This window comes from Hippopotamus amphibius, chromosome 3, assembly GCF_030028045.1.
Source record: "Hippopotamus amphibius kiboko isolate mHipAmp2 chromosome 3, mHipAmp2.hap2, whole genome shotgun sequence".
In the NCBI taxonomy this organism is placed as follows: domain Eukaryota; kingdom Metazoa; phylum Chordata; class Mammalia; order Artiodactyla; family Hippopotamidae; genus Hippopotamus; species Hippopotamus amphibius.
The window spans coordinates 111,698,097-111,725,573 of record NC_080188.1 but is presented as its reverse complement, the minus strand read 5'-3'; the positions used below and the strand labels follow the sequence as shown (position 1 = coordinate 111,725,573).

Here is a 27,477-nt window from a genome sequence, read left to right as displayed (position 1 = left end):
TTACATGGTGCATATATTTTTCGTATTGTATTCAGAGGGTTAAAAAGCATTGAAGTTTGTATTAAGTGTACTTTTTGTGTGAGTTTGTTAAGGAAAAATAACGTAGGAAGTATGAGAGAGATCTTGAAATGATGATGGCAGTTACCTGAATTTAGTTTCATGAGAAGTTATGTCCTCAGAGTATTTTAAATTTGGCCTTGGGTATTGCCTACAGAATTGCTCTAGTCCTCATAGCAGACAAATAGTTTGAAATTTGATAAAGTATAAACTATGGGGAAAAAGTGAAACAAACAAACAAAAAACCCTTGGTTTGAGAAGGTATAGTGCTAGCAATTAGTATTTCTCCTTGGGAGGATGTTCTCCACTGGGATTCCATTTCTCATTACTTCTTGAAACAGTTGAGGATTCTCCCGAGATAAATGCTGATGTCAACAACCTGGGCATAAATCCTACAGAACTGGCTGGCATTTGGCCTTTGGGGTCTTTGAAAAGATACTCATTTCCACAGGTAGGAGAGGAAATGTGTTTGTATATTAGTTTTCAACATCTACTAATTTATGTAATCTCTTCCTTAAATTACATTTTGTTTTTAGATATTGATGTGTTGAAATAGGTAGTTTTAGACATAATGTATTTTCCATGAGAGAAAGTCTATAGGGGCTTACTCAGCTCTGTCTTTCTCTTTTAGGATAGATATCACCAGCGTTTTTGAATCATTCTGGTAGAATTCCATAGTATGGATCTCCAGAAAACATCTCACTATAATATTATTAGTTTCAAGTAATATTCCTTCTGTGTTTTCCATTTGTTTAATGTTGTGGTGTCTGCTGTCACCAATTTCTACAAGAAAAAGACATATTGGAAATTTAGGTCTATGTAGTTTATGAATAGTTTAAAATTTTTTCTCCTCTAAGGAGTGAAGTATATGCTCAAACAGGCTTTTTTGTGACCATTAAACATATAGAAAAGTTAGTTTCAGTATATGTAGCTAAGAGGTTTATATCAGGACATCTCTAAATCCTTAGCAGTTTTCTTATTTGTAAGTTTCTGGATTCTTTCCTAATGTTCTGTTTCTGTCAAGGACCTGATTTTTCACTAGTCATAACTTGTGCTCTAGGGAAATTTTTTTTCAGAATATTGTTCTCTTTTTTTTTTTTTTCTCACCCAAGATATTTGACATGAGTCAGTCTGACAATAATCAAAGAACTAAATGGGTCAGGGATCTTAAGACAGAAAGTTGAGGAAAATTCTAATCCCTGTTTTGCCAGGTTGCACATGTAGTCCCTTGACTGCACCTGAATATTTGCTGCATTTTTGCTGCTTAGAAGTCTGACATGTCTCCCATGGGCTATATTTTTGTCTCTGTTTGCCATAGGTCCACAATTCTAGAATTAAAATATAGTTAGTGACAATGGTTTCCATTGAAAAATAACATGTGCCTAGGACCAGTGAGACCTGGTCAAAATTGCAAAGCTCCTTAGAGAAAGTCAGTTCTATAATCTAGATCTTCATCTGGAGATGTTGCTTTTGGGCAAACAGTTAAAAGAAGATTGGATCACAGTATTGAGCCACTACCCTTTTCCTGACACAAATTTCTTCCTATTTTTAACAGTTAGTGCACTGATACCTTGGCTACCTGTCTTTTCTTCTCGTTCCTCCATTTCTTATCTTTGTTAGAATGTCTGTCCCTATCATCTCTATGTCAAAAACACTTTAGTTGATGATTCTGTTTTATTTACATTTCTTTCCTCCCATAGCCTATAGTACAATCATTGGTGTAGACTAGGAAGGCAGTTGTGTCAGATAAATTGAACTTCAGCGCTCTGGAAACACTTATTATCTTTCCCCAAGCAATCTATTCCACTGAGAGGAAGAGATGAACTTTCCCTGGAAGGTGGCCTGTTACAGAGGAAGGTAGCATGTTACATGTCACATGTACACCAAACTGGGGACTATATCTGATTCCTCTCCTAGTTCTTCCATGTCTGAGCTGTAAGCCAGGTCACAGTGTTAAATTTTCTGATCTTGATTATTCACCTAAATCTATTGCCTCTGTCTTGTCCATCATCTTACTTCTAGCATCCAGCATCACATCTGGGATTTGAAAGATGCACAATAATTACTTGTTATAAATGTATAGATAAATGAATGAATAGCTTACAAGAGTTTACAAAGTAACTTAAAATGTTTCATGAACTATAAAAATTAATGTTAATAAGAAGGGTACAATTGCTCAAAGACATAATATTTAATAGTTAAGATAAGTTTTGAAATCAGAAGGCCCAACAAACCATGTGTATTTCTTTATTGTAAAATGAATTAATATGATATACATTTCATAGAGTTGTTGGAATTAAGCAAATAATAGGAGGAAAAGTACTTTAACATGGTGCATGGAATATAAGAACCCAACAAATATTGTTGTTGTTGTATTGTTATATCTTCAAGTAGCAAATTAAATGTCTATTACTTTCATTTATAGTCTTTGGGCAGGAGAAAAAATGAAGTGCTACTCACATTGACATCTTGTGATGTTCAGAGGATATGAAAAGTTTTATACAGCCTCTGACTAGTCCTCTGATAGTAACATTTGTTAATGTCAAAGTTGCCCCACAGAAAAGAAATATTGCGATGTAAACTTCATTTTATGAAATCATTAGTATACAGAATTTGTTTGTAAATTAAAAGTTGGAGATATATTAACATATAATATTAACTTATTTTGATATAACAAAGTAATTTATGATAAATTCAATAAAATGCATATATATAAATTACAAGGCAAAAATATAAGACATACACATTAAACCACTACCTAGCAGTAGAAACTAGTTTTGTAACTAAGGATACAATGTAATTTTTTCTCATGTAAGTAACCAATTAAGCTAACAGCAAATATTGAAAATGTTCCTCTTTTCAATCCTGATCTGAAATTCCATCTCCACCACATATCAAGTTACTTATGTGTGTACTTTCCTTTTGTGGACTTTTTATTCCATTACATTGATCATTTTGTTCCAATTATGTGTCAATAATACATTGTCCTGAATCCATACTACAGTTCCATAGTAGGTCTTGATATCTGGTAGGAAACTCCCTGCAGGGGAAAGAGTGTTCTCTGCATAAAGCAAGAAAACAAGTGAAAGGAATGTTAGGAGAATTGGTTGAAGATACAGTAGATTTTGCAGACAATGGAACTTGAATTTCAGATGGCACTTTTAATCTCATATCTTCAGATTATATTACCCACTACTTCTCACGTTTGTTGATGGCTACTAACTCTCAGATCACTCATTTCTCTATGATTCTAGAGCAGCCCTTTCAGAGTGTTCTTTATTATTCTTGTCTTAACAGTTGGCTGTTTAATATTTATCAACACCTTGTGTTATGCAGCAGCTTCCCACTAACTATTTTACATTTGGTAGTGTATATATGTCAATGTTATTCTCTCACTTCCTCCCAGCTTCCCCTCCACTCCCCACCCTGTGTCCTCAAGTCCCTTCTCTACATCTGCATCTTTATTCTTGCCCTGTCACTGGCTTCATCAGTACAATTTTTTTGATTCCATATATATGAGTTAGCATACAGCATTTGTTTTTCTCTTTGAAGCGGCTGCATAACACAGGGAGGTCAACTTGATGATTGGTGATGACTTAGAGGGGTGGGATAGGGAGAGTGGGAAGGGGTCACAGGAGGGAGCGGATATGGAGATACATGTATAAATACAGCTGATTCACTTTGTTGTACAGTAGAAGCTAACACAACATTGTAAAGCAATTATACTCCAATAAAGAGCTTTAATAAATACACTAGATTTCAAGAAGATATTTATATAAAATACATGCATAGCTAAATGTGTTTGTTAAATTTATTTCTATAAAATAATATATATGTGTGTGTATGTACATATATCTCAACACATAGATAACCCAGACTTCTCTCAATTTTGAGCTCTACTTCATCACCACCAACACCAAAAACATACCACCACTACCAACAGCATCAACCACAACAACAAATAAACAAATAAAACTTATTGTTGGGTTCCAGAAAATGAGTTGAACTTGGTGAGAGGTATAGTACATCGGTTGATCGCCTGAGAAATATGAAATGAAGTTCTGATCAATGTCAGTCTCCCTGGGATTCAGTTTCTCAGTGTTCAGAATGAACTTTACCTGTGTTATCTTCATGGTGCTTTCTAACCTTCTATGTCATCCATGTGTATATGTGAAAACATGTAGGCAGGAAATCTAAAGATTTATGAGTTTACAGTATGATTTATTCTTTGACATATAAGTTATCTAGATTTTTAAAATTTCTCACAATATTGCAATACTTAAATTTATAGTTTTGTCTTTAGTCTCCAACTTAATTGCACAGCGTGAATACAAATACAACCTGAATGAAAATCATTTATTGAAAACCTTTTAGAATTGCTTTATGGTGTACCTCTTAATATCTAATTATGGGGACACTACTAAGATAACATAACTAAAGCCTTTTTGATCTTTTTACAATACTTAACCTGGTACGATTTTTAACCACAGTTTGATAAAAACAAAAAACAAAAACAAAAAAACAAAAAAACCCCACAACTTTTGTATCTCTCTTTAGACAATCAACCAATGCCTCACATATAAGACAAAGAAATGTTCAGAAGAAACTACACTGAAGTGGTAGAATTTATTCTCTTGGGCCTGACAAGCCACCCAGAGTTGCGAGTTGCTTTCTTTGTGTTGTTCCTCGTGGTCTACATCATCACTGTGATAGGAAATCTGGGCATGATTGTTTTAATCAGAATTGATTCTAGACTTCACACTCCCATGTACTTTTTTCTCTCAAGTTTGTTCTAGATCTGTGTTTCTCCACAAATGTCACTCCCAAAATGCTAGAAAGCTTCTTATCAGAGAAGAAGACCATCTCATACGCAGGTTGTTTGGTGCAGTGTTACATTGTCATTGCTCTAGTCCTTACAGAGCACTGCATACTGGCTGTCATAGCCTATGACTACTATGTGGCTATCTGCAACCCTCTGCTCTACAGCAGCAAGATGTCCAAGGGTGTCTGTGTCTGCCTGGTCATTGTCCCTTATGTCTATGGCTTCCTCCTTAGCGTGATGGAAACCTTGAGGACTTACAACCTCTCTTTCTGTGGTGCTAATTAAATTAATCACTTCTACTGTGCTGATCCTCCTCTTATCAAACTGGCCTGCTCTGACACGTATAGTAAAGAGCTATCAATGTACATCGTAGCTGGCTACAGCAACGTCCAGTCCCTCCTGATCATCCTCACCTCCTACATGTTCATCCTCATTGCTATCCTTAAAAGCCGTCCTGCAGAAGGGAGGAAAAAAGCTTTTTCCACGTGTGGCTCCCACCTGACAGTGGTCACAATCTTCTATGGGACCCTCTTCTGCATGCATTTGAGACGTCCCACAGAGGAGTCTGTGGAGCAGGGCAAAATGGTGGCTGTGTTTTACACCACAGTGATTCCCATGCTGAACCCCATCATCTATGGCCTCAGGAGCAAGGATGTGAAAGAGGCATTGAGAAAAGCAATAGGGAAACAAAAACCGGAGGAATAAATGTGCTAAACTGTCATGGAACACATTTCTAGATATAGTAAGAAATGAGATGATTGAGTTCAATCTCTCATTTTAAGCTAGTTATGCACAATACATTTCTAAACTTCTATGTTAGGTAACTGGCTAGGTTACAATTCCTAAAAGCAGGTTGCAAATGGCAAGAATAGGAGTTGGCATTTGGACAGCTCGTTCACATTCCCATATCAGCTAATGCTATGTCTTACAAAAAATAGTGGTGTAAACACATCTGAATTTTCACTTTGTTTTGTTTTTCTGTCAGATAGAAGATTCTGGAGATTAGTAGTGTCCAATTTTTATCTCAGTTTATTAGGTTTGGTCCCTAAACCCCTCACAGCTCTTTGACTTTAACATGGCTTCTATTCTTAAGGTCATTTAATGATGCAAAGTGGATGCTGGGAAGCCAGGCTACATATGCAAATGATCTTCAGATGTTTTACATGTTCTAAACAGCAGGGTTCAAACTTAATCATATCCTCAAACCTCTGTGCAAGAGAGTCTGCAAATGTTTATTCCAGGACACAGTGAATTGGGCTAAAAGCTGAGATTTCTACCTCCACCCCACTGGTGAATACCAAACTCCAACCTACTTTTTTTAAAATACTTCATCTTCACCCCTTATTCACTTAAGTAATCATTTCCTAATCCTCTTCCAATGATACCCAGTACTTGAAGCTATTAACATTTTATTTTACAAATAATGGGAGGATCTTAGATACCTGATAAAGGTCATTTCACAAATGTCATTACTCTCATTTAAAATATTCTTCCACATAAACATGTTTTCCATAAGCTCAGTGTTACAACTAAGTAAGCTTTCTCTTGCAGCATCATCAAAATGCCTTCATGGGTGTGTTTTCTGAATGTATCTGGCTGTTTAAATATCATGATTATATAGAAGATTGTGCTTCCTTAATGTAGGTTGATGGTTTATGGTATCTAATTTTAAATGTTTCCTAACATTTGCGTTCAAGTACTTGTTAAAAAATCATAAACAAACCATTTTTAACAATCATTTAACTGCAGTTATTTTATAACACATGATGCTGAGGTTTAGTTATGTTTAGATGACCACATTGGCAGTAAGACTCTCTCACATACAAGTAAGAGACTTATAATTCTCACCTTCCACCCATTTCCTTCACCATCTGAGTACCTGGGATTCTAATGCAGCCTCAGCCAAATTACAATATGGCTTCATCTTTTGAAGTTGTTAGAGAATGGTCAAAATTGCTAATTTTAAATCTATGAAGAACAAGGGTGCCCTATAATTTCCTTACTTTCTCTATTGGTTGACTGTATTTCTTAAAATGTCTCAACAGTAAAGGCAAATACTGTTCCAACATGTATCAGAGGAGAGGACTGGAGGTCTTCACGGACTATCATCATGACAAGATTTTTCATAAGTGTGAAATCATCTGGGGTCAATAAGTTCAAACAGCAGAATCAAGAAAGAGTTAGAATCAGTTTACTTGGCTGGTCTGCACAATGCATTATCTAAATCTCTAAATATTGGATATAGAAACATACCTCTTTGGGATCCGGGTAAGAGAAGCAGCACATAGCAGAGGGATGTGCCCAATATTCTAAGTAATAGTCACATCCTATGCTGTTTCCTCTTACATATGGCCCTGTTTTATAAAAGATGAGGGAATATACAAAGCAGTAGTTCATATATGATGATTATCATTATTTTGTTAGATTAATATTAATCAATATAGTTTAGATAATAGTTCAATAAATATCTTTTCTTAAAAACAATTTTCCCAGTAGAGATACAATGTATCAATATGTTGATTGTTATGCTTATGAGAAAATGGAATATGGTTGTCATGATTTGTATTTATCAAAAATGCATTGATTGATAGATGGTACAAAAGTGTTATTTTCTAGGTTATTGTTAATAATTCTATTCAGATAATGTTAGTTAATATTACACAATTATATATTACATACATATGAGTCAAGGAAAAAGGGGACTCAGAAATAAATAATAAATGTGAACACTGAGTTTGCTTATGTCTAGATAAATACCTTAATTTGGTGAAAGATGAAGAGACAAAGGGTAAGTTAGAAGTTTTCAGGCTATGTTTGCTTGAGAAATGGAGATTTCTGTGAGCTTAATCCAATTTCTTTGCATTAGAATTGGGAATTGAGGGGAGATGTAATACTAGTTCCATTAGATTTTTAGAATTGAAGTACTAGGATGGCCGGTATTCTTTTTTCTAGTAGAACCATTGGAGGCAACAAGTTCCCAAATTGATTATTACAGTGTGTGTCTAGAGGGTAAGGTCTCAGTTTCCCAAGGCCTTCTGTGGTCCAACATCGTGTGGTAGCTCCAAAATGTTCCCTGCTTGTGTAAGGTAGAAAAAGTACATAAAATTGGCAAAAACTAAGAAGTTATAGAGGTCTTAATATGGAGAACTCATCCGATAAGAATGACAATGTTTAACTAGAACATAAGCTCTGTGAGAGCAGGTACTATTATTATTATTGTTATTATTATTATTTTACTGTTTTCCAGGCACATAGTCAATGAATAGATAGATAAATAAATAAATACATGTCACTGTCTATAGATAATGACTGCAAGGTCAGGAATTGGGGAACATTCATCCCCTAGGCTGCAGGTATAGCCCTGTGGAAAGCAGGGAAGGGATTAATCAAGTTGAATTTCTTCCACTTTGGAAAATGGAGCCTTAAAGTATTAATTAAACTCAATTAGAGGAATAAAATGCATGGCTTACAATATAGAGACTGTGAACTAAAAATTATGCCCACTGCATTTGCAAACAATTATCTATCAATAAAAATTAAAATTATATTCCTCAAGAATGTTAATTTATTTTCTCTCCCAAGTGGGCAGAAACTATAAATATAAGAAGGATAATGATTAGAGATCATCTATTAATTAAATCATTTATTAAGGATTTTTTTTACATTAAAAAAACAGAATGAAACAACATAAACAATGACAATAAAAAGCTGTCAACCCTAATCTGAGAATTAATTTGGGTTTTAGAGAGTACGTTAATTCTTTCAAACAAGGAGAAGCCCTTTTGGGGCTCATGACGTGTATAGGACGTACATCCTTTTATCTTCTCTCATTTTTTACAACTCTTTCTTACTGAAAAACACACAGAATTGTGCTCATTAAGTTCAAATTATTTGAAATATAGGTTATGACTGATGCAATATTGATGTGGTTATTATCTCACAGGAAACTAAGAACCTCCCCCCCCCCCCACAAACAAATGCAGCACAATCACCAGGATACAGAGAAAACATTTTTGAAAAGGAAGAAAGCAAACTCTCAAGTTCTCTCAGCCATTTAATCAATTAATTTATTTAAAAAAATTCTAATTCTGCTGAGAGTTATTTTGCTCTTGAGGTTCATTTTCCATTATTCATGATGTAGTCTGCAGCATTTTAATTACCTTTCATGTTTCCGTCTATATTCTCCAGTGAGAAAGTCTCACAGTGGGAAATCCAACCCTTATAAATCCTCTGAATCACCTATTGATGATGACAAATGAGATGTTTCCAAGAACAGTTTTTCTTCATACACAGGTAGGTTCATGCACAGGGAGAGTCTATGTGTTTTTATAGAAATCAGTCTGAAGTGTTAGCCCTCTAGGTTGCCCTGGCATTTCTGAGTAGGAAAACAATATTTTGGGATGGGTTATTAGGGAGTGAGATTAGAGGGGCTTCTCTGTGACAATGGTTGTCAGCTGTGGTTGGGGCATTTGGCCTCATGCTCTCATCCAAGGACTGCAGTCATTCAGTGGCAGAAATATATATCATCTTAACTAACAAACAATGGGAATTCTCCCCCAAAAATGTCACTAAGCAGTAATCAAATAATTGTGTTTCTGTTTTCTCTACTAAAGACAATATCTCTTTAGTACAATTGTTAGTCTCAATTTCTCTCACTCTATCACTCTGTCTTTCTCTATTTCGTTGTGTCTCTCAAACACATGTACAAAAAGTCATTGAATTAAACTTTTATACAGTACCAGTATGTATATGATACCAATAATATGTATTCAGACACCATGATTGACAAAGAAACTCATTTGATCTCAAAACATTAATAAATGATGCTGTGCTGCTTAGAAACCACAAGGTCATTTCTTCATTCTTCCTTCTATATCCCAATGGTTGGAGTTTAACATAAAGCAAACCAGAGGAAACAGCTTGACTCTGCATGTGATCTTCTGTAATTCTCTTCTCACTACTAATAGCTCTCTGAAGATAAGCCTCTGGCAGTTGAAACAATGGGCCCAGATTTTTCCTAGGGTGACCAGTTGTCTTGGTTTTTCCTAGAGTTGAGGTGTTACCCAGGAGGCAGAACTTGCATTCCTAAACCAGGAAATTTCTGGGCAAACTGGACGGCAGCTGTTTATGCTACATATATCTCACCACAGTCAATAAGCCACTAAGTCAGTGTGATGCTTTAAGAGGTTTTTTCCTTTCTTTCTTCCTAATAAGGATAATTTGTTTATTGTAAAGCATTTTATAAAGTGTTATTGAGTCATTTTTTATAATAAACATCTCAAGTTTGCAAGATTACTAAATGGAGGTATCGTTTAACTTTCTGATTATGGAATAGTATTTCTTCGCCTGTGACTTTGAATAAATGTCTTACATTTATTATAGACCTTCTAACTCTACAAATCTAGTGAATAAGTAATGATGTATGCACATTCTAAAAGTTTTTTGGGGCCAGTGGTAAAAAAAATTCTTTCCTTTCCCAGGAGGTAATGAGAACAAAAATTCTTCCTCTGAAATTTTGTTTGTAGACAAATAAAATGAGATACAATGTTTTGTCACTATATCCTATAATTTTATATTATTTTACCACTTTCTCTGTAAAAAAACTCATGTATATATATATATATATATATATATACATATTTATAAGAGAAATAAATACTGCTAAATAAAGATATGTGAGAAAAAAGAGAAGAGATATAAAAATAGCAAGGAATTGAAAGAGAATGGATTAGGACAAGATAAAGTAAAAAAGAATGGCTATATCTGGCATATGTATTTTCTGATTTCTGTTTATTGTATTAGATAAAGTGCATCTCTACTTGGATCAGATTTAAGAAAATGCTCAATTTTACTGATGTTACCAAATTTATTCTTTTGGGATTAACTAGTCGTCCTGAATTACAGCTCCTTTTCTTTGTGGTTTTCTTACTGGTCTACATTGCCCCTCTGATTGGGAACTTTAGTATGATCATGTTAATCAGGATCAGTCCCCAGCTCAACAGCCCCATGTATTTTTTCCTCAGTCACTTGTCTTTTGCAGATGTGTGGTTCTCTTCTAATGTCACTCCTAAAATGCTGGAAAATTTGGTATCGGAGACCAAAACCATCTCCTACCCTGGTTGTATAGTGCAGTGCTTCTTCTTCATTGCCTTTGTCCATGTGGAAGTCTTCATCCTTGCTGTGATGGCTTTTGACAGATACATGGCCATTGGCAGCCCTCTGCTCTACGGCAGCCGAATGTCAAGGACTGTCTGTATTCGACTGATCTCTTTCCCTTATGTATATGGCTTCTTTATTAGTTTGATCTCAACATTGTGGACCCATGGTTTGTACTTCTGTGGGAACATTGAGATCAACCATTTCTACTGTGCAGACCCAGCTCTCATCAAAATGGCCTGTGCAGGAAACTTCATTAAAGAATACACCATGCGCACCTTGGCAGGTCTCAATTTCTCTTACTCTTTATTAGTCATCATCATCTCCTACATATTTATCCTTATTGCCATCCTGAGAATGCACTCAGCAGAAGGAAGAAAGAAAGCCTTCTCCACATGTGGGTCCCACATGACAGCTGTCACCATATTTTATGGAACACTCTTCTTCATGTATCTTAGAAGTCCAACTGAAAAGTCTGTGGAGCAGGGAAAAATGGTGGCTGTGTTTTATACCATGGTAATTCCTATGCTGAATCCCATAATTTATAGCCTCAGAAACAAAGATGTAAAGGAGGCCATGAGCAAAGCAGCTAGCAGAACATTTTTAACTAAATGAAACAGAAACTTAAAATGTATGGTGAGACCCATGGTTCAATAGCAGGGGTAGAAATTAACCATTTGTTTTTGGATAATTTTGAGGAAATTTGTTATTTGTGTTTTCCATGAATAGATGAAGAAAATATGTAATTGAAACATGGAATAATGATGTAAAGGGAAAAGAAGCACACTGTAAATAAGATTCTCTGTATATAATGTATAATTACATACATGATTATATATTGTATATAACATCTAAAGTCAGTAGGTGTGACTGGAAAATTTTTCATGGCTTTTCAATACTTTGCAAACCCACCATCAGCTTCTGATTTAGAAAAACTCTTCTTGCACTTAAAATAGGTATTGGTTTGTAATATATGTTGTTATCCTTAAATCTTAAATTGATTATTATTTCACTGTAAGTGATTGTCTTAATTGTAGATAACATTCCTGACAGTGGAATATTTTATGCAGAATATGTTATAAACTCTATACAGCAATGCTAATTAATATAACAGTATGCTAGATGAGTTTGCATTTTCAAATTACATTTTCAGTTATACATTAATTAATTAAATAAACCTCATTTGTATGTAAACATACTTTATATCACACGCTATCCATTTAAGACCCTATTTGTGTCTTATCTTATAATAACTATCAGAATGTAATAACACAATCTCACTGGTGTTTTGGAGTTCGGCATGTGTTTCCATAAATTTATTGTAACAAGTTATCTTCAGAAAATTTGGGGAAAATAGATATATTTCCTTTTTTTTCCTTTTTTTTTTTTTTTTGCTACCATGAGGTCTGATTTTTCTAGGAAACCATTTTACATGATGCCAAAAATCTGTTCACAGTTTTAACACCACTTTAGATTTTAACGCTCACTAGAACATTTTTAAAATCTTAAAATATAGCCGTAGAGAAGCCTGAAAGTCCATAGAAATTTTTGTGAGGAATATTCTGTGCTTGTTTACATGAAGTGATGTTCAGAATTCATGGTTGAATTCATTTTCAAGGCCTGTCTGACTGTGTTCACCTTTTCCATTTGTAGACTCATTGTTTATTATACCTGCCAATCTTATCTAGGGATTTTTCAGTTTATGTTTATTTCTTCTCATTTATATTTAACTGTTCACAGAAGCCAGGAAGGGGTATCATTTGGGGATTTGCTTACTATTTGTAATTGGAATTCTCTTGAGGTAGGGGTCAAATTAACTCACAGATTTGATCCTAAAAATTTACCTTTCTACTCTTTCTGCTATGAGTAGGAATTTATCATTCAAGCATGCTATTTCAGTGAGGGATATGGAAACTAACAGCTTGATTCTGATGAAACTGAGCATGATTAAATGGTTTAGAGTGAAGTATACCTTTCTTTTTGTTTATTTTTAAGAACTTTTATTGCGATACACTTAACATACAATAAACTGCATATATTTAGAGTGTATAATTTGGTATTTTTTTTCTCATTAGAAATGTATATGCAGCAATCGCAATCTGCCAGTTCATTCCCCCCAACCCTCCCTGCTTTCCCCACTTGGTGTCCACATGTTTGTTCTCTATATTTGTGTCTCTATTTCTGCCTTGCAAACTGGTTGATTTGTACCATTTCTCTATAGTCTGCATATATGTGTTAATATATGATATTTGTTTTTCTCTTTCTGACTCACTTCACTCTGTATGACAGACTCTAGGTCTATCCAAGTCTCTACAAAAGTCCCAGTATCATCCCTTCTTACAGCTGTGTAATATTCCATTGTATATATGTATCACATCATTTTTATCCATTCACCTGTTGATGGACATTTAGGTTGCTTCCATGTCCTGGCTATTGTAAATAATGCTGCAATGAACATTGGAGTGCATGTGTCTTTTTTAAATTATTGTTTCTCTGGGTACATACTCAGTAGTGGGATTGCTGGGCCATACGGTACTCGATTTTTAGTTTTGCAAAGAATCTCCATACTGTTCTCCATAGTGGCTGTATCAATTTACATTCCCATCAACAGTGCAAGAGCATTCCCTTTTCTCCACACCCTCTCCAGCATTTACTGTTTGTAGATTTTCTGATGATGCCCATTCTCACTGGTGTGAGGTGATATCTCATTGTAGTTTTGATTTGCATTTCTCTAATAATTAGTGATGTTGAGTAGCTTTTCATGTGCCTCTTGGCCATCTGCATGTTTCTTTGGAGAAATGCCTATTTAGTTCTTCTGCCCATTTTTTGATAGGGTTGTTTGTTTTTTTGATATTGAGTTGGATGAACTGTTTATATATTTTGCAGATTAATCCTTTGTCTGTTGATTTGTTTGCAAATATTTTCTCCCATTCTGAAGGTTGTCTTTTTGTCTTGCTTATGGTTTCCTTTGCTGTGCAGAAGTTTTGAAGTTTCATTAGGTACCACTGATTTATTCTTGTTTTTATTTCCATTACTCTAGGGGGTAGATCAAAAAAGATCTTGCTGTGATTTATGTCGAAGAGTGTTCTTCCTATGTTTTCCTCTAGGAGATTTATAGTGTCTGGCCTTACATTTAAGTCTTTAATCCATTTGGAGTTTATTTTTGTGTATGGTTTTAGGGAGCGTTCTAATTTCATTCTTTTACATGTAGCTGTCCAGTTTTCCCAGCATCACTTATTGAAGAGGCTGCCTTTTCAGCATTGTATATCCTTTCCTCCTTTGTCATAGATTAGTTGATCGTATTTTATCTCTGGGCTTTCAATCCTGTTCCATTGATCTATATTTCTGTTTTTGTGCCAGTACCATACTGTCTGGGTCACTGTAGGCTTGTGGTATCATTTGAAGTCGGGATACCTTATTCCACCAACTCCGTCTTTCCTTCTCAAAATTGCTTTGGCTATTCAAGGTCTTTTGCTTTTCCATTCAAATCGTAAAATTTCTTGTTCTTGTTCTGTGAAAAATGCCATTGGTAGTTTGATCGGGATTGCATTGAATCTGTAAATTGCTTTGGGTAGTATAGTCATTTTCACAATGTTGATTCTTCCATTGCAGGAACATGGGATATCTCTCCATCTGTTTCTATCATCTCCGATGTCTTTCATTAGTGTCTTACAGTTTTCTGAGTACAGATCTTTTACCTCCTTAGTTAGGTTTACTCCTGGTATTTTATTCTTTATGTTGCAATGGTGAATGGGATTGTTTCCTTAATTTCTCTTTCTGTTCTTTCATTGTTAGTGTATAGGAAGCAAGATATTTCTGTGTGTTAATTTTGTATCCTGCAACTTTACCAAATTCATTGAGTAGTTCAAGTAGTTTTCTGATGGCATCTTTAAGATTTTCTATGTATGGTATCATGTCATCTGCACACAGTGACAGTTTTACTTCTTTTCCAATTTGGATTCCTTTTATTTCCTTTTCTTCTCTGATTGCTGTGGCAAGGACTTCCAAAACTATATTGAATAGTAGTGGTGAGAGTGGACATCCTTGTCTAGATCCTGATCTTAGAGAGGATGCTTTCAGTTTTTCACCATTGAGAATGATGTTTTCTGTGGGTTTGTTGTATATGGCCTTTATTATATTGAGGTAGGTTCCCTCTATACACACCTCCTGGAGAGTTTTTACCATAAATGGGTGTCAAATTTTGTCAAAAGCTTTTTCTACATCTATTGAGATGATCATGTGGTTTTTATCCCTCCATTTGTTAATATGGTGTATCATACTGATTGATTTGTGTATATTGAAGAATCCTTGCATTCCAGGAATAAACCCCACTTGATCATGGTATATGATCCTTTTAATGTGTTGTTGGATTCTGTGGGTTGGTATTTTGCTGAGGATTTTTGCATGTAAATTCATCAGTGATATTGGTCTGTAATTTTCTTTTTTTTGGGACATCTTTGTCTGGTTTTGGTGAGGGTGGCCTCATAATATGAGTTTGGGAGTATTCCTTCCTCTGCAATATTTTGGAAGAGTTTGAGAAGGATGGGTGTTAGCTCTTCTCTAAATGTTTCATAAAATTCACCTGTGAATCCATCTGGCCCTGGACTTTTGTTTGTTGGGACATTTTTAATCACCGTTTCAATTTCATTACTTGTTATTGGTCTGTTCTTATGTTCTATTTCTTCCTGATTAAGTCTTGGAAGTTTATATCTTTCTAAGAATCTGTCCATTTTATCTAGGTTGTCCATTTTATTAGCGTATAGTTGCTTGTAGTAGTCTTTTATGGTGCTTTTTATTTCTGTGGTGTCTGTTGTAATTTCTCCTGTTTCTTTTCAAATTTTACTGCTTTGAGTCCTCTCCCTCTTTTTCTTGATGAGTCTTGCTAGAAGTTTATCAATTTTATTTATCTTCTCAAAGAACCAGCTTTTAGTTTTATTGATTTTTGATATTGTTTTCTTTGCTTCTATTTCATTTATTTCTGCTCTGATCTTTATGATTTTTCTCCATCTAACTCAGATTCTGTTTGCTCTTCTTTCTCTATTTTCTTTAGGTGTAAGGTTAGATGATTTATTTGGGATTTTTTTGTTTGTTTGTTTGTTTCTTGAGGTAGGATTTTATTGCTATAAACTTCCCTCTTAGAACTGCCTTTGCTTCATCCCATAGGTTTTGTATCATTGTATTTTCATTGTCATTTATCTCTAGATATTTTTTTATTTCCTCTTTGATTTCTTCAGTGATATCTTGGGTATTTAGTAGTGTATTGTTTATCTTCCATGTGTTTGTGTTTTTTACAGTTTTTTCCCTGTAATTGATTTTTAAACTCATTCTGTTGTGGTGGGAAAAGATGCTTGATATGATTTCAGTTTTCTTAAATTTACCAAGGCTTGATTTGTGACCCAAAATGTGATCTATCCTGGAGAATGTTCCATGTGCATTTGAGAAGAACATGTAATCTGCTGTTTTTGGAATTATTGTCCTATAGATATCTCTTAAATCAAGCTGGTTTATTGTGTCATTGAAATCTTGTGTTTCCTTATTGATTTTCTGTTTGGATGATCTGCCTATTGGTGTAAGTGGGATGTTAATGTCCTCAACTATTATTGTGTTACTGTCAATTTCCTCTTTCATAATTGTTAACATTTGCCTTATGTATTGAGGTGTTCCTATACTGGGTGCATGTGTATTTATAATTGTTATCTTTTCTTCTTGGATTGATCCCTTGATCTTTATGTAGTGTTCTTTCTTATCTCTTATAATTCTTTGTATTTTAAAGTCAATTTTATCTGATATGAGTATCACTACTCCAGCTTTCTTTTGATTTCCATTTGCATGGAATATCTTTTTCCATGCCCTCATTTTCAGTCTGTATGTGTCCCTAGGTCTGAAGTGGGTCTCCTGTAGGCAGCATACTTATGGGTCTTGTTTTTGTATCCATTCAGCCAGTCTGTGTCTTTTGCTTGGGACATTTAGTCCATTTACATTCAAGGTCATTATCAAGATGTATGTTCCTATGACCATTTTCTTAATTGTTTTGGTTTTGTTTTTGTAGGTCTTTTTCTTCTCTTATGTTTCCCGCTTGGAGAAGTTCCTTTAGCATTTGTTATAGGGCTGGTTTGGTGGTGCTGATTTCTCTTAGCTGTTGCTTGTCTGTAAAGCTTTTGATTTCTCCATCGAATCTGAATGTGATCCTTCCTGGGTAGAGTATTCTTGGTTGTAGGTTCTTCCCTTTCATCACTTTAAATATATTATTCTGCTCCCTTCTGGCTTGCAGAGTTTCTGCTGAGAAATCAGCTGTTAATCTGATGGCAGTTCTCTTGTATGTGATTTGGCATTTTTCCTTTGTTGCTTTTAATAACTTTTCTCTGTCTTTAATTTTTGTCAATTTGACTACTATGTATCTTGTTGTGTTTCTCCTTGGCTTTATCCTGCCTGGGACTGTGTGCTCCCAACTTGGGTAGCTATTTCCTTTCCCATGTTAGGGGAGTTATCAACTATAAACTCTTCCAATATTTCCTCCGGTCCTTTCTCTCTCTCTTATCCTTCTGGGACCCCTATAATGCAAATGTTGTTGCATTTAACATTGTCCCAGAGGTCTCTTAGGCTGTCTCAGTTATTTTTATTATTTTTTCTTTATTCTTTTCTACATCAGTGATTTTCACCATTCTGTCTTCCAGGTCACTTATTCACCCTTCTTCCTCAGTTAATCTGCTATTGGTTCCTTCTAGTGTATTTTTCATTTTAGTCAGTCTCTTGCGTATCTCTGTTTGTTTGTTCTTTAATTCTTCTAGGTCTTTGGTAAACTTTTCAATCTTTACATCCAGTCTTTTTTCAAAGTCCTGGATTATCTTCACCATCATTACTCTGAATTCTTTTTCTGGAAGGGTGCCTATCTTCTCTTCATTTAGTTGTTTTTCTGGGGTTTTATCTGTCCCTTCACCTGGAATAAAGTCCTCTGCTTTTTCATTTTCTCTATCTTTCTGTGGCTGTGGTTTTCAGTTCCACAAGAGGAAATACTGCTGATACTGCTTGCTACTGCATTCTACCCTCTTGTGGAAGAAGCTATCTAGGAGGTCGTGCATGCTTTCTGATGGGAGTGACTGATCATGGGTAGGGCTTGGTGGGTAGAGCTCAGTAAAACTTTAATCTGCTTGTCTGCCAATGTGTAGGGCTGTGTTCCCACCTTGTTGGTAGTTTGTCCTTAGGCTACCCAGCACTAGAGCTTACAGGTTCTTTGGTGGGACTAATGGTGGCCTCTGGGAGGGCTCACACCAAAGAGCACTTCCCAGAATCCCTGCTGCCACTGTCCATGTCCCCTCAGTGAGTGACAAGTGCCCTACACCTCTGCAGGCAACCCTCCAACACCAGTAGGTAGGTCTGGTTCCACCGTCTATGGGGTCACTGGTCATTCCCCTGGGTTCTGGTGAGCACACTGTTTTTTGTGTGCCCTCCAAGAGTGGAGTCTCTGTTTTCCCCAGTCCTGTAGAGGTCCTGCAATCAAATCCCACTGGCTTTCAAAGTCTCATTCTCTGGGGATTCCTCCTCCCACTGCCGAACCCCTTTTTGGGAAGCCTGAAGTGGGGCTCAGGACCCTCACTTTAGTGGTTGGACTTCTGTGATATAACTATTCTCCAGTTTGTGAGTCACCAACCCAGCATTTATGCGATTTTATTTTAACATGATGGTGCCTCTCCTACCATCTCATTGCAGCTTCTGCTTTGTCTCTGGATGTTGGGTGTCTTTTTTGGTGAGTTCCAGTGTATTTCTGTCAATGATTGTTCAGCAGTTAGTTGTAATCCTGGTAATCTTGCAAGAGGGAATGAGTGCCCATACTCCTACTCTGCCATCTTGAACCCTCCTTTCCTTTATTTTTTTAAAGTATTTTTTGTTCTTGATCATAGTAGAAACTAGCTGAACCCTCAGTAGTTCTAGTACCTTCATTTGTAACTTGTGATACATTTTTTATCTGATTTCAAAATTAACACATCATTAAAATAACAGATGCCCTGAATTTTGTTTTTTACAATACTGTTGCCTCGTTTTCAAAATGCTTTTATTTGAAAGATGAGAAAAATTTTGAGTGTGAGTTTGATTGTGAATGAATGAAATCTATAACCTTTTTTGTTAAGATTCAAGTCCTACTCATTATCTTTTATTTACCAATATTTTATAAGGTCATTCAAAACTAAAGCTGAATTTTCACAAATAAAGGAAAATTATGCATGTATTATATACGCAAAAATATACATTGTATATGTTACACATATATATGTTTGTACATGTGGGGATATTTGTGTGTTTTTACCTACGTGTGTGGGTGTGCATGTGTGTGTGTGTTTCAGAGCTGTCAACTTGTTCAGTACTTGCCAGGATTTCTATTTAGGAATTTCTCTGAGGTTCCAACTGTTGTCACATAATATAACTGACATGATTATATCATTTATATATTATATATTATAATATTATAATTATAATGTATAACTATATATTACATATTATAATACATATTTACATATTATAATTATAATATTATATTCTATCTTGTACATCTTTTTCCCATTCTACAACATGTACAATTTCAAACTGCCTACTTCACCAACAATGATATCACTTTATCAGTTTAGGTATATTCTGACCATAAGTTATAAAACTTAGTCAATTTGAAAGCCAGACAATTTCAGAGATTGTTATGGCCACTAGTGTTATTTCTAACTAATATGAACAAACTACATAATCATTCAGATAAAAGTTCTTGTAATGCATACATATTTAAAATGTTTACACTTAATTTGAATCTTTTAGAATTTATTATTTGCATGAACTTTGAAGCAAGATACTAACACTAATTCTCAAAAACATTAACTACCATTAGTTATTTAATAATCTCTTTATCTCCACTCATTTTAAAATGCCAATAATCATATACATAAACTTGTTTATATTTCTTTTGATCTATTTCTCAGCATTTTAACCTGTTGTTTAATTAATTAATTCACTCATTCATTCAGCAAACATTAGCTGAGTGACTATTATGTACCAGGCTCTGTTTTAGTTATTTGTGATCAATGAGCAAAACAGAAAAAAAAAAAATCCTTGATCTCATGAGGCTTATATTCTAGTGGTGTGAGATAAGAATAAACAATTAGCAAAATACATAAGTAAATCATAGAGTATGTTAGTGATTATACGGAAAAATATATTGTAAGATAAAGAAGCAAAGGAATACCTCTGGCTTAGACATGAGAATGAAGGTTGATTTCATTGAGAAGATGATAATTGAGCAAAAACCTCCTGAAGATGGTTTAGAGATCAGCCATGGGGGTGCCTAAGGGGCAGGGTTCTAGGCAGTTGGAAGAGCTAGTGAAAAGGCCTCAAGATGCAAGCATTCAAGGAGTGTTTCAAGGACAGATGGAAGCCATTGTGGCTGGAGCCCAGGGCAATGAGAAAATTAAAGGCATAAGACATCAGAGGCATAATAGGGGATTAGTGGTCAATCATTTAAACTCCTGTGAGCCATCAGAAGACGTACCCTGAGAAAATGGAAAGCTCTGGGAAGGTTCCAAGCCAAGAAGCAATGTGAAATAACTTGCTTTTAAAGACCCACTGTGGTTTTTGAGTTTAGGATGGAGTATAGATGCATGAGAGCCTATAATTCAGGCAAGAGAGGTGGTTGCTAGAACATAGCAGTAAAGGTGGTGAAAGGTCCTCAGATTCTGGAAATATTTCTTCTGCTTTGATATGCCATAATTTTGGTTATAGGGAATAATACTTGTTTCACCTTTCACTGGAAAAGCCAAGTAGCACAGATTGTGAAGTACAGAACATAGGCTGGGCTTAAGCAGGGTGAGTGATGCCATTACCGAGTTCAGTGTGATGCAAACCCAGAGCAAATTATGTTACTTGCTCCCAGGACACTTTCAAAATAACTTGAGTTAGGGAAAAATTAAATTGTGTAAATCTGTTACAAAAAAAAAAAAAATCAAACCTCAGCAGTCGACTCTCCCTTTAGAGATGTAATTTCCCCTGGGTCACTTCCAGATGAAGACTCTTAATTGCTTCTTCTTCTTCTTCTTCTTCTTTTTTTTTTTTTTTAAAGCAAACATTTAAAGGAAACTTCTCTTGTGGACTTCCAGTTTCTCTTTTGTCTGGTATTATCTCTTACACAACAGTCACTTTTCCATCCTGCTTCCTTATTGGAAATACTTCCCTTGATTCTGAGGTTGGTATACAAATACATCTATCTGGAACTTGAAGATGAAGCTTGTACTGCATATTTTATTTCCTTTTATTCACCACTAATTAAGATTAATATCAATTATTCCATGTATGTTATCCCTGTGTGGAGCTGTATATTTGTGTGTTTGTCAGAAAGAGATAGAAATTTTCTATAGAGATTTGATTATTTGATGATTATGAACTATTAATGGAAGCTACAATTTCTAGGAGTGCACTTAATAATAATTGTACCTTGTATATTGATTATATGTTAATGTGTAATATATCTTTTCATATTCACAAACACACAATGAAATTAATATTGTTATTGTTACATCATATTAAGACAGAGAGAAATTAAAGATGAAACAAAATAAGAATAAAACCTGCCCAAATTCATAAAGTAAGTCATGGAACCAAAATTCATGCAACGTTTGACAATAGAACCAGAATTCTACAACTTCGGTACTTAATGTTTCCTCATTCCTGGTCTTGGGGGAAAAGTAATCCACACTTATTGGTAACAATTTCAAATACAGAGTGATACTACATGAGAAGTTTGTGTATATATTTTTGCCTGGAGATAGTGAGGAGAATTGTCTAAGGTCTCCACACCCTTCACTTTCTTCCAGACCTCATACCCTCTAAGATCAGACCTGATCACTCCACTTTCCCTGTGAGTTCAGTATTGCTATCTATTACCTGGCTAATGACCACTGAGGTTTTCATGTATTTAGCCTCTGCAAAGTACTAACACCACCTATGTTTTATATCCTTTCTTTCTGTGTCATCCTTGGTACCATGCAATTAGACCTGACTTTCCAAATAAAAATTCTTCTATTGCTCATCCTTTGAAAATGGGTGAAAAATACAGGCACAGTCTGTTGGCTCAATGTCAGTGTGCTCTGCTAACATGTTTATAATCTCTTTTTAGGCACAGAATCTTTCCTTCATCCTTGTGTTTTCTCTATCATTTATGATGGTGTCTAGAACACATTTTTCATTAATTTCTCAGTCTTTAAAAATCCTTTTTTTTTTCATTTTGGGCATTCATTTCTTTCAAAAATTAACATTATTTTTAAAAGTTTTTATTAAGTTGCATTGCTTGGTCGGCTTACAAATACTCTGTGTTCTATTTTCTTATTCCTGTTTCCTTGGACTGAGCATGTCCACAGGCAGCTCAAAGTAATCCCGTGGCATATCTGGGACAAATACAGTCCTCCCTTAGTATCTGAGGGGGAGTGCTTCCAGGATACCACCCCCCCACCCCATGAGCCAGGATCCCAATATCTGCAGATGCTTAAGTCCCTTATATAAAATAATGTAATGTTTGCATATAATCTATGCACACTTAAAGTCATCTCTAGATTACTTGTAATACCCAATACAGTCCAAATGCTATATAAACTATTGCTATGGTGTGGCAAATTCAAGTTTTGCTTTTGGAAGTTTCTGGATGTTTTTTCAAGTATTTTCTATTTGAAGTTAGTGGGATGCATGGATGAGAAATCCACGGGTAGGACTGACTGTACACATTTCCTCTCCCTGCCAGACTTTCCAGGATCATCTCCAAACCTGGCAACCTAGCAACACAGTACAGAGCATACAGCCAACAGAGAGGGAGGATAGTTTATCAGGTGTCTTTCTGCTTGGTATTACCTTTTTTTTTTTCTTTTTCCCAAAAATATGAAAACAGCTTTTCGAGGGTAAAAAGCAAGGTTAAACAACCAGTGTATAATTTTTTTTAGATTTCAGTATTTAAAAGTTAGTTAAAAATAATTTTCTGTTTTTGTCAGCAAGGTTCTGCAGAAGCTTAAAAAAAGAAAAAAATGTGATCCATAATTGGGTGATCACAGGTAATACACGCATAGAGCAGTTTGTAACACTTTTACTTCACACTCTTGAGAGGAAAGCAACACCATCCATCATATTCTCTCAATCCCTAGTCATAATGCAACTGATGTATAATTTTGTTTGCACTGAGTTTTCCCTTTTTTAGCTTTACGAGAGTCATATAAGTGCCACACACAAATACTGTGTATATCTGAGAAATTTTGTAATAGAAATCCCCAAACAAAAAATACTCTTATATTACTACTTTCCACCTTGTGATTTGATGTTATCTTTTAGTTCTTAAAGACTCACAAATATATTCCTTACCATGGTGATCTAACTTTTGTAACATGAATGATAAATTGGTAGACAAATAATTTTGGTGAATGTGTTAATACACATGCTATGAATAGTAAGCTGAAGGATAAGAAAGCCAAGTGCTATTGATTGAGTCTTTAATACAATTTTAAGGAAACTGTGTCTTAGGCATAGATTGATACTCACCTATAATTCAATGTGATCACATCTATTATCTATGTTTCAATTTATCTGTTTACATTTGTGTATTCTTAAATCCAAACAAACATCTCAAATTGACTGTCGAAAACCTCTTTAAGAGGAGAATGAGTTCCCTGAAAGTAAAGTGAAGCCTTGGGATTGGGGGTGGATGGGGAGAAGAAACCAAGATTATACAGAAAGGGTGGTATTCTTTAGATCTTTAATAGTTGTGATTCTTAATTTTTAAGCTATTTGTTCATGCCTTAATTTTTCATTAATTAGCTTGATACTCTGGAGTCAATTAGCCTCAGTCTAATCTGCTCCGGTTGGTAGCTTTCTCCTTTCTCCTGAGGAAACATTTTGTTTTTTTCAAAATGGGGTGAGTAGAGGCCATGGGTTACCTTGATGGATAAGAGAGTATTTATTTTTACTATGGCAATGAAGTTTCCCTTCCTGCCTGCTTACATCTTTCCTGGTTATCACCCAGGGTTAATTGTGAATAGGTTCCCTCAAATTGTAATCGCACAAAGGGTCATCCTGGAGGGTAAAACAAGGGAGCTGGGAATAATTGAATGACATTTAACCGTTAGAGAGCATGGCACAATCCCAGCTCCAACAAATTCATTGTCCTGTTGAAAAGCTATCTCAAGATGCTTATTGAATAGAATCACACTGTGTTCTACAGCACATAGATGTTTGCTGATGCTCACAGAGTCTCTCTCTCTCTCTACCTTGCTTCCTCTTGCCTTTCTCTCATATGTAAGCTAAGTAAATGCTAGCTAGACTAAGTGTAATAGAATTCTTTCCCACACAGTTCTGCATAGCTTATTTTACTAGACCAAATGCATACCTCTAAGAATTTGGAAGAGATATAAAGATTTCTCATTATTTGATGAATAGACACTTGTGGATTTTTCTCCATAATACTCATTAACACAAAGCAAGGCACTAGTGTTTTCTCAGGAAAATAATTTGTGAACTATTGTACTGCAAAAAGGTTCATAGGATACAATCTATATTTGAAAATAAATCTGTAAATATCCAAGAAGCTTTCCTAGAACTCCACGGCATCGCCAAAGATGAGTCAATCATTCCTCACTTTTGGCCCCCAGAATAACGCGGCAAGACTACATCATGGTTTTGGAAAGTTTATTTACATTAATGCCACTCTCACTAATGACATTAATCTCCTTGTCTCACTTACCTTTGAATCTGCAGAACATAACAATGGAGCATATCTAGCAGACTATAACTACCTGTTAGATATGCAAAACAGTCCCTATACAGGGAATATGCATAATGTATGAAAGTGTTTAAATGGTTTACTCCTCTATTTTGAAGAAGACTGTTATCAGTTTGTCCCTCTTTAAATGAGTGCAAGTATGACATTAGATTAAAAATAATTTTTTATTTGACATTTAGTGCTGATAAATTATTGGACTAAATGGCTTTAATCTATAATCATGGAGAATATGCCTCTAATAAAAAAGAGAAAAAAGTATTATTTTTGAGCTATGTTAAAAACAGAATCGTAACCCTCCATAAATTTCTTAAAATATGTAATTACCAAACATGCCAGTGTTGGAAACAAGGGATATTTAAGAAGGAAACTTGGACAATTGGTCAATTATAATTTTTAGAACTAGCATGTTTCAATCACATTTTGTACAACAGTTACGTAACTGAGGCTGTGTATTTATCCTTCTTGGTAACCTTTAGCATGTGATTTTGCAAGTGCTCAGAAATGATTTGCTGAAAAGAGCAGCAAAGTGCAGTCAGAGATGATTAATAAAGAAAAAAAAAGGAAAGGGGGCATGAATAAAAATATAAATTAATAATAATCAATACTTGATTTTTAAATGTTTCCTTTTAATTATCACAGAGACTTGTAACTAATATCGACCTAGAGCTGAGAAAAATGCTCAATTTCACTGATGTGACAGAGTTCATTCTTTTGGGACTAACCAGTCGTAGGGAATGGCAAGTTCTCCTTTTTGTCATTTTCCTGGTGGTCTACATCAACACCCTGGTGGGTAACATCGGCATGATCCTGTTGATTAAGGTCAGCCCACAGCTCAGCAGCCCCATGTACTTTTTCCTGAGTCATCTGTCATTCGTCGATGTGTGGTTTTCTTCCAATGTCACCCCTAAAATGCTAGAAAACCTGTTATCAGAGACAAAAACCATTTCTTATGCAGGTTGTTTGGTACAGTGTTTCTTCTTTATTGCTCTTGTCTATGTAGAAATTTTTATTCTTGCTGCGATGGCCTTTGATAGATACATGGCGATAGGGAACCCTTTGCTCTACTGCAGCAAAATGTCAAGGGTTGTCTGTATCCGACTGATTGCTTTCCCTTACGTGTATGGTTTTCTGACTAGTTTGGCAGCAACATTATGGACTTATGGCTTGTACTTCTGTGGGAAGATTGAGATCAACCACTTCTACTGTGCAGACCCACCTCTCATCAAAATGGCCTGTGCTGGGGCCTTCGTAAAAGAATATACAATGCTCATACTCGCAGGCATTAGCTTCATATATTCTCTGACTGTAGTTATCTTATCTTACCTCTTCATTCTCACTGCCATTCTCCGGATGCGCTCGGCAGAAGGGAGGCGCAAGGCCTTTTCCACCTGTGGGTCCCATTTGACAGCTGTCATCATATTTTATGGAACCCTTATTTTCATGTACCTCAGACGTCCCACAGAGGAGTCCGTGGATCAGGGGAAGATGGTGGCTGTGTTTTACACCACAGTGATCCCCATGCTGAACCCCATGATCTACAGTCTGAGGAACAAGGATGTGAAAGAGGCCATGAACAAAGTGATCAGCAGAACATGTTTAACAAAATAAAGTTGTGTCAATGTTGTCCTCTACTTTTCATGAATATTTGTTTGTCAACAGATTATTGCTTAGCACATAGCTTGACTTTTTACAGAGCTAAAAAGTTTTGTATTGAAAAGAAAAGCAATAGAAAGACTAAAATTTACAGAAAAAAGTAGATTGACACATTTATGTTGATTAAAAAAAGTCAAGCTTAATTAAAAACTAATTAGTATAAAATAGTATTTGAGCCAAAGTTCACAGGTACACTCATTGAAATTGTTCCCATACTTAGCTAGAATGAAAAAGTCTGTTTTTTCTTCTTCAAAAATACAGCAGATGAATTTAAGACCTAGTTATCAATTTGCATATTTAGAGAGGAATTTAGGTCAGAAAAAAATAACATATTTCATTCATTTTTCTAGTGTGAGGACATAAAAATTGTAGCCTTGTTAATGGTTTTGACATTGTGTGATATTTAATGATTCTTTCAATGTGAAGTGTAGGTCTCTTCAGAGAGTACCATTTTGAAAATAGCAACCCTATCATTTTTAATCTTTTCAATTTTTTGGTGTTTGAGAGACACAGCATGGTAAGCGTCTCTCTTTTACAGATTCCAGTAATAATTATATTTCAACTCCAAGTTTGCCTGGGACCAGATTGTTCACACCTCATGTACCCAAGCCAAAGTGTGTTCATTCTGACTGAAAAGTGGGTAGAATTAGTGGATGTGTCATTTTGAAAGCATAACATGCCAAGGCAGAAACAGAGACACAGATGTAGAGAACAAATACATGGACACCAAGGGGAGAAAGTGCGGGGGGCAGCGGTATTGGGGTGGGATGATTGCGATTGCCATATATTCATTATTAATAAGAAAAAAATATCAAATTGTACACTTTAAATATATGCAGTTGATCGCATGTCAAAAAATAAAATAACATTTAACTGGCAAAGAAAAAAAAAAAAAGAAAGAAAGCTCAGCACTCCAGATTACACTTGAAAAATTAAGTTGATATTTTGTGAAAAACATTTTGTGACTGACGTATGGTACTTAACTATTTTTAAACAATTTTTG

At 35.2% G+C, this 27,477-nt stretch overlaps 1 protein-coding gene and 1 pseudogene across 1 annotated transcript; both read left to right on the top strand.

Annotated features, from left to right (window-relative positions):
* Positions 1-4,649: 4,649 nt before the first annotated feature.
* On the top strand, positions 4,650-5,584 carry LOC130849610 (olfactory receptor 1030-like; annotated as a pseudogene).
* Positions 5,585-10,717: 5,133 nt separating this feature from the next.
* On the top strand, positions 10,718-26,429 carry LOC130849237 (olfactory receptor 5M3-like). The gene is made up of 2 exons (XM_057727981.1): positions 10,718-11,317; positions 25,488-26,429. Exons 1-2 carry the CDS (start codon positions 10,718-10,720, stop codon positions 26,427-26,429), a joined length of 1,542 nt encoding a protein of 513 aa, XP_057583964.1.
* The last annotated feature ends 1,048 nt before the right edge of the window (positions 26,430-27,477 follow it).